The sequence below is a fragment of the Erigeron canadensis genome, chromosome 4 (assembly GCF_010389155.1).
Source record: "Erigeron canadensis isolate Cc75 chromosome 4, C_canadensis_v1, whole genome shotgun sequence".
NCBI classification, from domain to species: domain Eukaryota; kingdom Viridiplantae; phylum Streptophyta; class Magnoliopsida; order Asterales; family Asteraceae; genus Erigeron; species Erigeron canadensis.
In genome coordinates this window covers 26,932,720-26,947,025 of record NC_057764.1, presented here as the reverse complement: position 1 = coordinate 26,947,025, position 14,306 = coordinate 26,932,720, and the positions used below count along the sequence as shown (strand labels likewise).

The 14,306-nt window shown below is 32.4% G+C and overlaps 1 protein-coding gene and 1 pseudogene across 1 annotated transcript; both read left to right on the top strand.

Moving 5' to 3' along the window:
* The first annotated feature begins 454 nt into the window (after positions 1-454).
* LOC122597269 lies at positions 455-2,719 on the top strand (annotated as a pseudogene).
* Positions 2,720-4,861: 2,142 nt separating this feature from the next.
* On the top strand, positions 4,862-13,860 carry LOC122594928 (phenylacetaldehyde reductase-like). Its single transcript, XM_043767213.1, has 12 exons — positions 4,862-5,143; positions 6,120-6,289; positions 6,471-6,665; positions 6,766-6,931; positions 7,653-7,839; positions 8,116-8,207; positions 10,676-10,801; positions 11,686-11,855; positions 11,988-12,182; positions 12,297-12,462; positions 13,115-13,301; positions 13,584-13,860. Exons 1-12 carry the CDS (start codon positions 5,026-5,028, stop codon positions 13,726-13,728), a joined length of 1,917 nt encoding a protein of 638 aa, XP_043623148.1. The 5' UTR covers positions 4,862-5,025; the 3' UTR covers positions 13,729-13,860.
* Positions 13,861-14,306: the final 446 nt, after the last annotated feature.

Sequence of the window (14,306 nt, the reverse complement as noted above, 5' to 3'; positions counted from 1 at the left end):
TCTTTTCCAATAAAACGACTCATCTAACGGCTGTTTTAGTTATCAATCATAATGATAATAGTATCGAAGTTACTAGAAATTGGAGGCTAAATGAAAATGTAGTATAAGATTCTTTGAAGAACAACTTATAAAAGCTCAACCTTTTGTTCAAAAATTCATTTAGCCCAATTGAGAAAGGTCTTTCAAAGACTCAATTAAGCGGTTGCTTGATCATAGGTTCATTGCTCATTAAGCTGTTGCTTGATCATGGCTACATTGTTCGTGCTACTGTCTGTTCCCTAGGTTGGTTTATAGATTTGATAGTCCTGCATATTTCTTATTGTTTTTGTGTCCTCTTATCATAAATAATGTAATTCAAGTATATTTTAGATGATCAAAAATTACAGAACATATTATCGGTCACCATTAATTTGATTTATGATATCAGTTTCAACTTTGTGTATATAAGGACATCATGGACTTGTGAGAAAAACACAACAATACACAGAAATCGTAGCACACACACATTCTCTCTTTTTCGGTATTGAAACAGCATCCATCCCTGTGTTCCGTTCTTCTTTCAGGCAAGTGATCAACGTCCGACAGTACATTGCTTTAACCGGTGTACCCTGGGAACAGACGACGAATCTGTTTAAGGGAATTGTGTTAAACACAAGCCCGGTTTTCTTTGTTCTATTACGTTTCCTTTGTTTTGCAGGATTGTTCGTGTTGCTGATTTTATTTAGTTCTGTTTTTCCATTCTGTTCTTCTTTCAATTGCTTCATAATAATCTCTCGTATTGTAATATATCTAAGGAATTACGTGTATTATTATACTGTTATTCTAACATATTTAACATGGCATCTCCTGCTCTATTGTCAGTTGATGATCCACAGGTTATTTTCGTTCGTGTATTCTTGTTTTTTGAAAACTTGTATAACTATCAAAACTATGATGTAAAAATCTTTGTTCTTAACACATTTGTCATTAGGCACAATTGATAGATCCTGCAGTGAAGCTTAATGTTCTTAAATCAGCTATAAAAGTTCCATCTCTCAATAGAGTCATCTTGACATCTTCCATTGGTGCAGTTATATATATATAATATATATATATATAGGGAAAGATAATTTGAGATCAACTAAAAAAAGTCCAAAAAAGGACCATTGATTTTCGTAACTTACACGCCACCATCATCATCTACTACGATATACAAGACTTTTTTGTAAAAACACTAAGACTTTCCGGCGACGGGCCCACAAAAAAATCATGTGTAAGTTAACTTCTTACACATGTGTAACTTACACATGATTTTTCTGTGGGCCCGTCGCCGGAAAGTCTTAGTGTTTTTACAAAAAAGTCTTGTATATCGTAGTAGATGATGATGGTGTACAAAAATCAATGGTCCTAGTTGGTCCTAAAATAAGAGGTGATCTCAAAATATCTCACCTCTATATATATATATATAGGTTTTAGGTAAAATAAAACAACTATTAAAGTAAAACAAATAAAATAATAGGTTTTTCTTCAGTGATATTCACCGTGCATCATGAAAATCATTGTACATCAATTGCTTCATGAATCTTCGTGCATCAATTTAACTATGATCTAAGGGTCAAGATCTTGTCTTACTTGTTTTACCTTAATACCTGTTTTACAATACCCAACCCCTATATATATATATGCCAATAAAATTCCAAAAGCAGGTGATATGGTGGACGAAACTTGGTACTCGGATCCTATAATTTGTGAGCAAAATAAGGTATACTTTATAGTTCCGTAGTGTTGTGTTAGGTTTTTCATTATCGTCAATCGGCTAAGATATTGTATTGTGCAGTTGTGGTATATCCCCTTTCAAATACCTTGGCCGAGGATGCTGCTGTTAAGTTTTCACAAGAAAATGGTCTGGAGCTGGTTGTTTTAGCCCCTAGCTTTGTGATCAGTCCTTTCTTACATCAAAGTCTAAACCTCAGTTCTGAGGCTACTGTGAGACTGATAGAAAGCAGTAATTGTCTCTAAAAACCATGATCAATAAATAATCAAGATGTAAATGTCTCGTCTTTGTTATTGACTTTTTTTTTCTCGAAGTATATACAGTGAAGGATTTATTTCCTGATGAACTATATGTACTTGTTGATGTGAGAGGTGTTGCTACTGTACATATATTAGCCTTTGAAAACCCGGAAGCTAATGGTAGATACTTGATTGTTGGAAATGTGATTCCGTATTCAGACATTATAAAGATCTTAGACAAACTCTACCCTGATCTTGGCCATTCAAAAAGGTAAGAATGTATTTTCCATAATACACATCAACAAGAAGTCAAAATCAAATTTAGGCAATATAGCATTATAGCACCCTTTTCATCATACTGCTCTTACTTTTTTCTGAATTTACACTTCACATTAGTTGATTCAGTTAAAAATGCACATAAATGATGTAATTGGCCGGCATCGTCTCAAGAAATGTATGATAATGTTTTGACCTTTGTGTTTAACATGTGCATATGAAAAATCATGTAATTGGGGTACTGAACTTTCCCGTCTAATTAGTACTCTTTTCTAGATTGCTTCTTTCCTGAATTTCGTTTAGGTATGAAGACGAAGGTTGTGTGGAGCCGCAACCTTACTATGTGTCTAGGTCCAGGGCGGAAGGTCTGGGAGTTGATTTTACCCCACTGGAAGTAAGCCTGAGGGATACTGTGGAAAGCTTGAATGAGAGGAACTCATTGAACTTTTAAAAACGGATCATGTATCCATGATTTTCATTGGTTTGTTTCAGACAATGGCTTAGTCAGTTAGTTGGATTACGAATAAGTTTATGCAGTGTAATAATTACAATATTCGATTATTCGCACAATCTCTGTCTCTATAATAAATAAAATAAAATCGTTTTATATAAGTTTTTAGAAAAATCCTGGGCAAGTCCATATTTTTGGTTTAAAGGTTTTTTATTTACTATATTCCCTTATAAAGAGTATTGAATTTCTTAAAATTAAGCACTTTTTGTTCTTCCTAAAATATCCCTATTTAAACATAAAACCCTTATATACCATATTTTCCACATTCTCTCTAATCTTTACACACCTCATCGACCTTCTATCACCTTCTGCCGCCGCTCTCCTTCTCCACCGCCTCCCTTTTATATTGTCATACCTTCTAGCCGCTGCAACGCGCGGGCACTATGCTCGTATTATGATATCACTTTTTGGAACAAAAAAAATTCCTTTTTATATAATACTATGAAATGCTTTTCTAATGTAATACTTACACTTTAACAATTATTGTGTAGTTGATTCGTTATCAAGTTATAACGTATCAATAACAAACATTACATACATTTTGGTTTTCAAATTTTAACTAAAATGCCCGATTTATTTGCTAGTAAACAAACATTACAACCTGAATTTGAAATATAAAGTTTATATACGAGTAACTTTTTAGCCTTAAGTTATAAGCTACTTAAATTATAAGGGACATGGACTTTACTTCCTTCAAATTCTGAGTCCACTGGGCCTCCTGTCCAACGATGATCCATCTAATTAATCCAATTTTATAAGCATGTAATACAATAACTAATTACTAAATGTGTTTGGTTTCTTGTTTTTCTTTCTCAAAAACGTGTTTGGTAATACTACGCGCCATTAAGTAGTATCAAATGCTTTATGAACTTTTTTTAGTCTTTACAGGTTCGTTATTATGGCCATCGTTGGTTTTACATTCCTATTGGTCTGCAGTCTGCACATTAAATGGTAACTCATCTAGATCGAATGCCATTTTGTTCTTCCTTTTAATTAAAACGGGAACACTAGTTAAAAAGAATTAAATGTTTTATGATGTAGTATAAATAAATATTGTCATAGATTAGAAAGGGCTATAATAAGGACATTTTGGCCTATTACGAAAGCAAAATCCTCGTTGTAAGTGAATATAGTAATATTGAGTTCCGCCTCACTGGAAAAGACATGTAATACTTTGTAGTTTATAAAGATAAAACTATCAATGCTAAATTATTTATCGTTTGTGTTTTTCTTAGTTGGTAAGCCTAACATAAAAAGTAGTCTATACACACCATTAATATATGTATTGAGTTCTTTTCTTCCTAACTCTGATGATTAAAATTCTATATGCATTGTAATTCTAGAAAATAGCTATTCAGCGAATCTTCACTTTTATTGTGAAAAAAAAATAAAATTAATTGCTTATTTTTAAATTTAACAAGTTACCCTACAAGAGGTTTTTCTTTTGTGACCTTCCAGAAATTATATTATAATTAGAAAAGTTAAAGAAAGAAAACTACTTAATTAATATACAAAAGGTAAAGTTGTTATCAATGCAAATAATGCTACAATATTAAAATCGAGAGATCCCTTATGTCGGTATAATATTACCAAATCGCAATTATGAAAACGCGATATAAATTGACAAAGCAAACAGCTAATGACCTCTTAACTTTAATAATAATGACGCTCCCACACACCTCCACTACACAATGAATTCTTTTATGCCTAATTTGTTAAGATAAAATGTTTATTAATTATTATATTTATATTTATATATATTTAAGATCATTACATATTGTTTTATTTTGATTGGATATTATGGAGTATAAAGAATTATTAAATTTAAAAAAGTGAATAGTTATGTCCAAAACAAAAAGATAACGATGATATAAAACTAAAACTAACGTCACATGAAAAAATTATACTCGTAAGTCATAAAAATAAACGGTTAAAAAAAGTTCTTATCGCCGCCCAAATCGTACAACTTTTTTTTTTTTTTCTCGCATGCCAATTTTTGTATGGAACGATTGGCTGGTACCTAATCCGCCAATCCTATGATTCTTATCTTTTTCTTTTCTTTTGTTTTTATTTTATTACACATGTTCCCCACGTTGCTCACTTGTACTCGTATACAAGTAGTCAAATCACACAATCAGCGTCTCTCAATAAAAAAATCAGACAATCAGTACACATTAATTTCCTCTCTTTTTTGTTTTCCCACATATACAATAGTCAAGTTAAGTTTCAGTCAGAGATAGACAGAGATGAGTGGAGAAGGTAAAGCAGTGTGTGTAACAGGAGCATCAGGTTTCATAGCATCATGGATTGTCAAACTTTTATTGGATCGTGGCTACACTGTTCATGCTACTGTCCGGTCTCTTGGTCAGTCCACTTTTTCACTCTCTCGGTCATCTTTCTGTTTTTTTGTGGGTTTTTTTAACTTAATGATGGATCGGATTTATATGTGGTGCAGCTAAATACATATTTCTTAAATTATAAATGTAAATTTGTATCTATTATATCCAGGTCAACGGTACGTATTATATAGGAAAAATAAACATAAAAAATTTTATTGAGAAGATCTAATCGAAAGATTATTATATATTCGATTTTGATGTTTATTTAGATCGGTGAGTTCATTTGTACTTTACATAACACAATGATAATGAATTTTTAAAGTTTACATAGTATAAAAAGTAAAACAAATAATAAATCAATTGTTCTTTTTTTACCAATAAATCATGAAATTTATCATATTAATTGGTTTCATTATTATACACTTGTGTTCTATAAAATTTTTGTGCACCAATTGATTTTGTGGTCCTTGTAAGCACAACACTTCAGGATTATATTTTTTTTTGGTATGCTGGTAAGTGGTAACTTGTAGGTTTGTCATTGATTGATGTATGAATGAGAGTGTATGAAAGAGAGAAAATAATTATAAAAAAAAAAAAAAGGAGTGAAAGTGTGTAAAGAGTTGTAATATGGCAAGTGTCTTTTGTATGTTATATAAGCCATTTTAAACTGGGAATGTCAATTCCGGTTAGGTGAAGTGGCTTAAACCGGAATTGGCGACTCCGGATATACTGCTTCTATTGAAAAAAATTGTCAAGAAAACTGGTTTGATGAATTCAAATGCAAGTGTCCATTACCAGTCAACATGGTAAACCACCATACATTATTTTCTGGTACAAGGCTAGTTATTTACTCTAAAATAGCAATCTGAAATACCCTTTATAAGTCATGATATCCAATTTATTATATTTTTTACTGTTGTTCATCGTACTTTCTTTCTGTTCTAACTATTTTCTTTTTGTTTGTCTCTAATGCCAATTGATTTCATTGAAATATGTTGCAGCTGATCCAAAAAGGACAGAACATCTATGTGCTCTTGATGGAGCTAAGGAAAGGCTATCTTTGTTTGAAGCTAGCTTAACTAAAGAAGGTTCCTTTGATGCTGCAGTTAATGGATGTGTATGCGTGTTTCACACTGCATCTCCTGTTCACTTGGACACTGATGACCCTCAGGTCATTATTCGTTCTTTTGGTCTCAGTTTACAAAGATTGGAATATTTATGAACCATGTTGCCACATTCTAGTTGAGTTTTTGAATATGTACACTCATTAAACAATGATGGGAAGTGCTATATAGATTTATTCGCACAGAGCTCAGTTTTTTTTTTGTGTGGCTATTCTTGTTTTGCATTAGGCACAATTGATAGGTCCTGCAGTGACGGGGACACTTAATGTTCTCAAATCAGCTGCTAAAGTTCCATCGCTCAAGAGAGTTGTCTTGACATCTTCTATAGCGGCAGTTATGTATGCTGGTAAGGAAACTGAGTCTGTTCCCGCTGTGATCGATGAAACCTGGTTCTCCGATCCAGCCCTTTGTGAGCAAAAACAGGTATGCTTGTTTTGTTAAGTTATTATGATAGGTCAAGATGTTATTGTTGTTAGTTGACTACAAATGCTATAACTAATGCATACATAATTTTTTTTTTCAGTTGTGGTATCCTCTTTCAAAGACCTTGGCCGAAGAAGCTGCTGTAAAATTTTCAAAAGAGCATGGATTGGAGTTGGTGGCTATAAATCCTGGCTATGTGATCGGTCCTATTTTACAGCCAACTCTTAATGCCACTTCTGAGGGATTTATGGACTTGATAAAAACTGGTAAGTGGATCCTACATGACCAACATGACAAGCCTGTTTTACTGCACACCAAAAATGACCCGTTTTTCCTGAACTGATTTTGACCTATTACCCGACGCCCATTACCTGCGCATATTGCAACCATTAAATTCCACCCTCACAACTTTCTAAAGGAGCAATGAGTGTATATATAGTGAGCGCAGTAGAAAGTCTACAATAGAAGTCAGCAGTTTTGCAATTTCTCATTGTCAACTACTTTTTCTGTTACTAGAATAGTGCATTTACATTTTCATGAGTATGCTTATGATCTTAGAGTTCCAAACTTCAGTACTTCCTAAACTCAACCGTTTACGTATGACATACTAAAATACAAGCATTAGCATTTTTGTTTTGTTAAACAACTTATGTTCATTAGCTAAACAAGATAAAAGTTCATCATCTGAACTATAGCATCTCGTTTCAGTAGTTCTCATGAATATCATATTGGGTTATACCTACAGTGATAATATTTTTATTTTGGCAAGTTTTCTTGTCATTATATCCTATTCCTATTTCTGTTTCAAGGCGTGTTTTCTTCGCATCTAAAACACTCCTCCATGTTAATAAAAATTTGTACAGATATTAAATAAGATACTCAAAAGTCAATTATTGTTTCTATTTGTTGGATCAGAGTGTTTGTCTTTGTATGTATACGATGAAGAATGTTGTACTATATTTAAGCTGTTGGCTCATATATATGCAGGAAAGGAAGTATTCCCCAATGGAATATTCAGGCTTGTTGATGTCAGAGACGTTGCTACTGCACATATACTAGGCTTTGAGAATCCGGAAGCTAATGGTAGATATTGCGTGGTTGGTAATGTGGTTCGATCTTCAGAGATCATAAAGATCGTACATAAACTCTATCCATCTCTTGTCCCTTCTGAAAGGTAAGTATTATTATCAAACAGATAAATCATAGATTGCATGATAGTATGATACATAACATCAATGGTTTTCTCTGCAGAATTTAACTTCTCTTTTGCTTTTTATGTGGTCTTTATTTGTTTTTGCACCATCATTTGAGCTTCAAATATTCTAACAGACCCGCTGGCTATTTCTATTAATACATGAAACTGCAAAAGTTTATGATCCCTTATCTTTGGATTTTTCTTAGTGTGTCTAAGTCTAATTCTGGAAACTTTTTCTTATTTTAATTTCGACAGAGTTAAAGACAGCAACACTGAGCCACTACCTTACACTGTATCAAGGGCAAAGGCAGAAAGTCTAGGCGTTAAGTTTACTCCGATTGAGGATAGTATCAGGGACATTGTTGAAAGCTTGAAGGAGAAGAACTTACTGTCATTCTAAAACCCCAGATGGTGTCCATGGGTTAGTTTCAAGACATTGGCGTTTTGAATACATACATATATATATATATTGTATTCCCTCTGTGCACAATAAGAAAGTAAAGGTGTGTGTAATGTAATGATAAAATTAGCAGTATCAAACTATCAATGCTAAATAATTTATCGTGTGTGCTATTAACGCTTTTTGTTGTTAAACGTAACATACAAAATTACTACTGTACTAATTTTGTTGTTTGTAATGAAAGTAAAGTTGTTATCTATTCTATTATATAATGTCTATCATTTGGATTTGGAAATAAAATTGATAAAATCAACATGTCATTTTTTTCATGATCGTAACTTATATAATTATATATAATTAAAATCACTTTTATAACCTATATAATTATAATCATTAAGCTTTTGTAACTTTAAATATATAAATTTATAAATAGATTTAAATAAAACATTTATATAATGTCATGGCCAAAAATGTAGTTGTATTAAACAATTATACTAATTTGTCATAACTCATTTGCAATTTGTATGTCGATATGACAAACTAATAAATCTAAATCATTATACATATACATCGGTAAAATTAATATTAAAACTGTCATGATCCAAATATATTAATAAAAACTTCACGAGTCATGGCTAATTGTGACATAAAAATGTTAAACAATTATTAAGGCGATTCGCATGCATAGATTTCTAAAGGAGGAAATGATGAAAATTGAAAAATTAAATATTTAAAATTTACATTTGGTTCTTTTAATTTTCTAGTAGCTAATTAACCCCAAAGTATTTTTTTCCACATCAATTTAAACATATTCACCAAAAATACTTATAATACCCATAATAAAATTATTACCACATACATCCTTCCATCCTTAAAATTATCATTCCCTTTTACATCAATCACTTTTACATTAATTCGTACACTATTACCGTCTCCGCCATTGCCACCACCACCGTTGCCACCCTTACCATACCGCCACATCACGCGGACATTTGTCTAATATTATAAAACAAATTTGGATTTTTGTTAAATTTTAAGTTTTAACTTTTAACATTTTAATAAATTTATACTATATTATAAAGTAACTCTTATTTTGTTGATTTTAATTTGTTGAGAGATAAATCTGAGTTCAATAACATCTTTCCCCATAATAAAAAAACCTTTATTTGCATGATGGAAAGCATTTTGATTACACTAGCAATTAAATCTAAAATCTTAAAGTCTCAAGTTTACTTAAATAAGTATAGTAGTTGATTGATTAGTATTTAAGGGGTGTTTGATAGGATGAAATGAAAATAGCAGAAATAGAATGAGAATCACTTATCTTGTTTGGTTACATAAGAGAATTAAAATGAAGAGGTAGAATGGGAAATTATTTCCATTCTCATGATTTCTTCTTTTACTTTTTTTTTTCTCATGTATTTAATTAATTAATTTTAATTATTTATATCATGATATTATAACTAGTTTTTGTTAAAAGAAAATTTTCATATTAATTTGTTCATTTTTTATATTTCTTTTATGTTTATTCTCTGTTGTTACCAAACAATCTAATATATTCTCTTTCCAAATACTAATTCTCTTTTATACTGTTTTCTTTCTTTATTACATTTCTATTCTCTATGATTCCTTTCTACCAAATGCCCCAACGGATTCGAGATCTTAAAGTCTTGAATTTCTTTTGAAATTAAAGTTAAAGTTAGGTATGTGAAGTCTTAAATATAGATCTAGATCTATACTACATTATAAAGCATAAAGACTCTATCTAAATTTTAAGTTTCAACATTTACTTTCCTAAAATGTCATCTATTAATTATATATTTACCTAAAATAACTATATTAGTCTTTCTCTCTCCTCAAATATCAATCAATTATTTTTTTCTCCCTCCTGCATAAATCATTTATTCCTCCAATTAATTTAAAATTTTTTATCTCAAAAACCGTACATAGATAAATTATAAAATATTATGGATGTTCTTAAAATTTCATGTTTTTTCATTAAAGATGTCATTCGATATACTTTCGACGAATTTTTAAATTCGAAGGCGGAGTCCGTCGGGTAGATCACCCGATCACCCCCACCGCCGTCATTACATCACCACCCCATCATCGCCGCAACGCGCAGGTATGTTCCTCTCATATAAAGAAAAACTATTTTAAATTTTAAACACCCCATGTACCCTTGCTAGTTGCGTAGTTGGTTCTCTTTTTCTTATATTACACATGTTCCCACTTTGCTCATCTTTTAAAAATGAATAATGTCAGACAATCAGCCAGCAAATCAACTTCCCAAAACATTTAAAAATTATCAGACAATCAGTATACAATAAACTTCTCTCTTTTTCTTTTTTTTGTATAAGTTACTAAAATCTGTATATTCTCTCCCAAAGTTAAGTTTCAGTCAGAAAGAGAGAGAGATGATGAGTGGAGGAGAAGGGAAAGTGGTGTGTGTAACAGGGGCATCAGGTTTCATAGCTTCATGGATTGTTAAGCTCCTTTTGGATCGTGGCTACACTGTTCGTGCTACTGTCCGCTCCCTTGGTCAGTACCTCATCTTTCTGTTTTGCGGGTTTATTATCTTATGTAAATTTGTATATCCGGGTCAACGATATTATAAGAAAAAGTTAGAAACTACCAACTTTAAAATGTATATATGTAAATGTTAACTTGAAAGCCATCAAGATTAACTGGTTTTCACTCTGATGCGTTATACACATGGCCTTTCTGTATCTTTGTTCATCAGTTTTATAATATACTTGTGTTTAGTGAATCTTCGTGCATTTGTTGATTTTGTAGTTAACCACAATAGTTCAGGATTTTAAGATTTTTTGGTACGCTGGTAACTTGTAGGTTTGTTATTAATTGATGTATGAATGAAAGTATATGAAAAAGAGAAAATATGAAAAAAAGAGTGAAATGTTGTGAAGAGTTGTAATATGGCAAGTGTCTTTTACATGTTATATAAGCCATTTAAAACCGGAAATGTCAATTCCGATATTAATCCAGAAGTGTCTTTTGCTGTTATGGCAGTTATTGAGTTATGATAATTAAACCCGGAATTGACACTTCTGGCTTATGGACAAAGTGGTAAAGACCCGAAATGTTACTTCTGTGGTTTACACTTGGCTGTCACAAATAAGATGAAACCGGAATTGACAATTACGGATATATTGCTTCTATAAAAAAAATTCCAAAAAAACTGGTTTGACGAATTAAAGTACAAAAATGTCCATTTTGCCAAAATATTTCTTACCATTACCAGTCACCATGGTAAGCCACCATATTTGCCAGTACAAGGCTAATTTTTATTTTTAAAATTTATACCCTTATAAGTCATATGCTATCCAATTTTATTTGTTTTTTTCTTCTTTTGTTCATCCTATTTTCTCTCTAATTCCAATTGATTCTGTTCCAATATGTTGCAGCTGATCCAAAAAGGACAGAACATCTACGTGCTCTTGATGGAGCGAAGGAAAGGCTGTCTTTGTTTGAAGCTAGCTTAACCGATGAAGGTTCTTTTGATGCGGCAATTAATGGCTGTGTATGCGTGTTTCACACGGCATCTCCTGTTCACTTGGACACTGATGACCCTCAGGTCATTATTCGTTCTTTTGGTCTCAGTTTACAAAGATTGGAATATTTATGAACCATGTTGCCACATTCTAGTTGATTTTTTGAATATGTACAATCAGGTTTTTTATTTTTTGCTTTTCTTCTTTTGCATTAGGCAGAATTGATAGATCCTGCAGTAAAGGGGACACTTAATGTTCTTAAATCAGCTGCTAAAGTGCCATCACTCAAGAGAGTCGTCTTGACATCTTCTATGACAGCAGTTATATTGGCTGGTAAAGAACCCGAGTCTGGTCCTGCTGTGATAGATGAAACCTGGTTCTCAGATCCAGCAATCTGTGAGCAAAAAAAGGTATGCTTGGTTTATTAAGCGACTATGATAGGTCAAGATGTTATTCATATTCTTGTGAGTTGGCTACAAATGCTGTAATAAATGAATGCTTAATTGTTTATTTTCTTCTTTAAGCTGTGGTATCACCTTTCAAAGACTTTGGCTGAGGAAGCTGCTGTGAACTTTTCAAAAGAGAATGGTTTGGAATTGGTGGTTGTAAATCCTGGCTATGTGATTGGTCCTCTTTTACAGCCAGCTCTCAATGCCACTTCCGAGGGATTTATAGACTTGATAAAAACTGGTAAGGGAATCCAACATGAACCAGCCCGTTTTACTGCAGACAAAAAATGACTCGTTTTTCCCAAACCCGTTTTGACCTGTTACCCAACGTGCATGGCCTGTGCATATTGCAATCATTTGCTTTTAGCATTACAACTCTTTAATTCTTTAAATGAGCAATGATGGTATATATAGTGAGAGCAATTAAAAGTCTGCAATTTGAGTCATAATTAAGTATTGCAATTTCTCATTGTCAACTACTTTTTTTGTTACTTGAATAGTCCATTTACATTTTCATGAGTATGCTTATGATCTTAGAGATCCAAACTTCAGCACTTTTTGAACTCAAACATTTACATATGACATATTAAAATACAAGCATTAGCATTTGTTAAACAGCTTATGTTCATTAGCTAAACAAGATAAAAGTTATCATCTTAACATGTTATCCTGGTTCAGTATTTCACCAATTTCATGAATATCATATCTGGTTATATCTACCATATAGTTTTTCTATTTTGGCAAGTTTTCTTGTCATGATATCCTATTTCTTTTTAAAGGCGCTATGTTCATAAAATTGTAAAGATTTTAAATAAGATACTAACAAGTCAATAATTGTTTCTTTTGGTTGGATGAGAGTGTTCATTTTAAGCTATCGGGTCATATATATGTAGGAAAGGAGGTATTCGCCGATGGAATATTCAGGCTTGTTGATGTCAGAGACGTTGCTACTGCACATATATTAGCCTTTGAGAATCCGGAAGCTAACGGTAGATATTGCGTGGTTGGGAAGGTGGTTCGATCTTCTGAGCTCATAAGGATCGTACATAACCTCTATCCGTCTCTTGTCCATTCTGAAAGGTAAGTATGCATCTGTTAACAAACAGATAAATCATAGATGGCATGGTAGTATGAGACATACACATCAATAGCTTTTAATGCAGAATAAAACTTCTTTTTTGCTTTATGTGGTCTTTATATGTTTTTGCACCATCATTCGAGCTTGAAATGTTCTAACAGATTGCTGGCTATTTCTGTTACTACACGAAGCTGTAAAAATTTATCATTCATTTTATCTTTGGATTGTTCTTTGTGTGTCTAAGTCGAATTCTGGAAATTTTTTTCTTGTTTTAATTTCGATAGGGTCAAAGACAGCAATGTTGAGCCGCTACCTTACACCGTATCAACGGCAAAAGCAGAAAGTCTAGGCGTTAAGTTTACTCCGATTGAGGAAAGTATCAAGGACATTGTTGAAAGCTTGAAGGAGAAGAACTTACTGGCATTCTAAAACACCAGAGAGTTGGAAGACAATGGCATTCTATACACCAATAATGTGGGAACTGATTCTAGTTTTCTCCCCAACTCTATGGTTTTAAATTCTGACTATTTCTGAGTGCAATGAATCTTTGCTTTTATGCTACATGTCCTCCTAATAATTTGATACATTTTCCTAAAAAAATAGCCAAATTATCCTCCTGATAATTTGATGATGACATGTCTATAAATTGATAGATAAAATTAGGAAAGAGATCAAGTGGATTATACATGTCACGTTTTAAGGTTATTAAGAAAATTATTATTTTCCATTTATTTATTATAATCAAGGATGCATTTGTGAATGCACCAATGTCAACTTTTATAGCTCCATAGTTTTTGCTGAAGTCAAACACATGACACCTCTATGCAAAAGTGCTTCAGAGCAAGGACTTTCAGGTGAAAGACCTGAACTCGAATTCAGTAGGAAGGCACATGACAGGAGCTTCCCGAGTTGCTGCCTTTACCTTAAACGTTTTACCTATTCCTTTTAGTCCGATTCGATGAAATGCCTCGAAGACTGGAATGAGGTCCCTATTGGTGATTGGATTG

Bases quoted from the DNA above. Each gene is read 5' to 3' on its own strand.
- LOC122594928 (XM_043767213.1), top strand. From the start codon at position 5,026: ATGAGTGGAGAAGGTAAAGCAGTGTGTGTAACAGGAGCATCAGGTTTC. The intron at 11,856-11,987 runs GTCATTATTCGT...CTTTTGCATTAG, and splicing joins TGGACACTGATGACCCTCAG to GCAGAATTGATAGATCCTGC. The intron at 12,463-13,114 runs GTAAGGGAATCC...ATATATATGTAG, and splicing joins TATAGACTTGATAAAAACTG to GAAAGGAGGTATTCGCCGAT.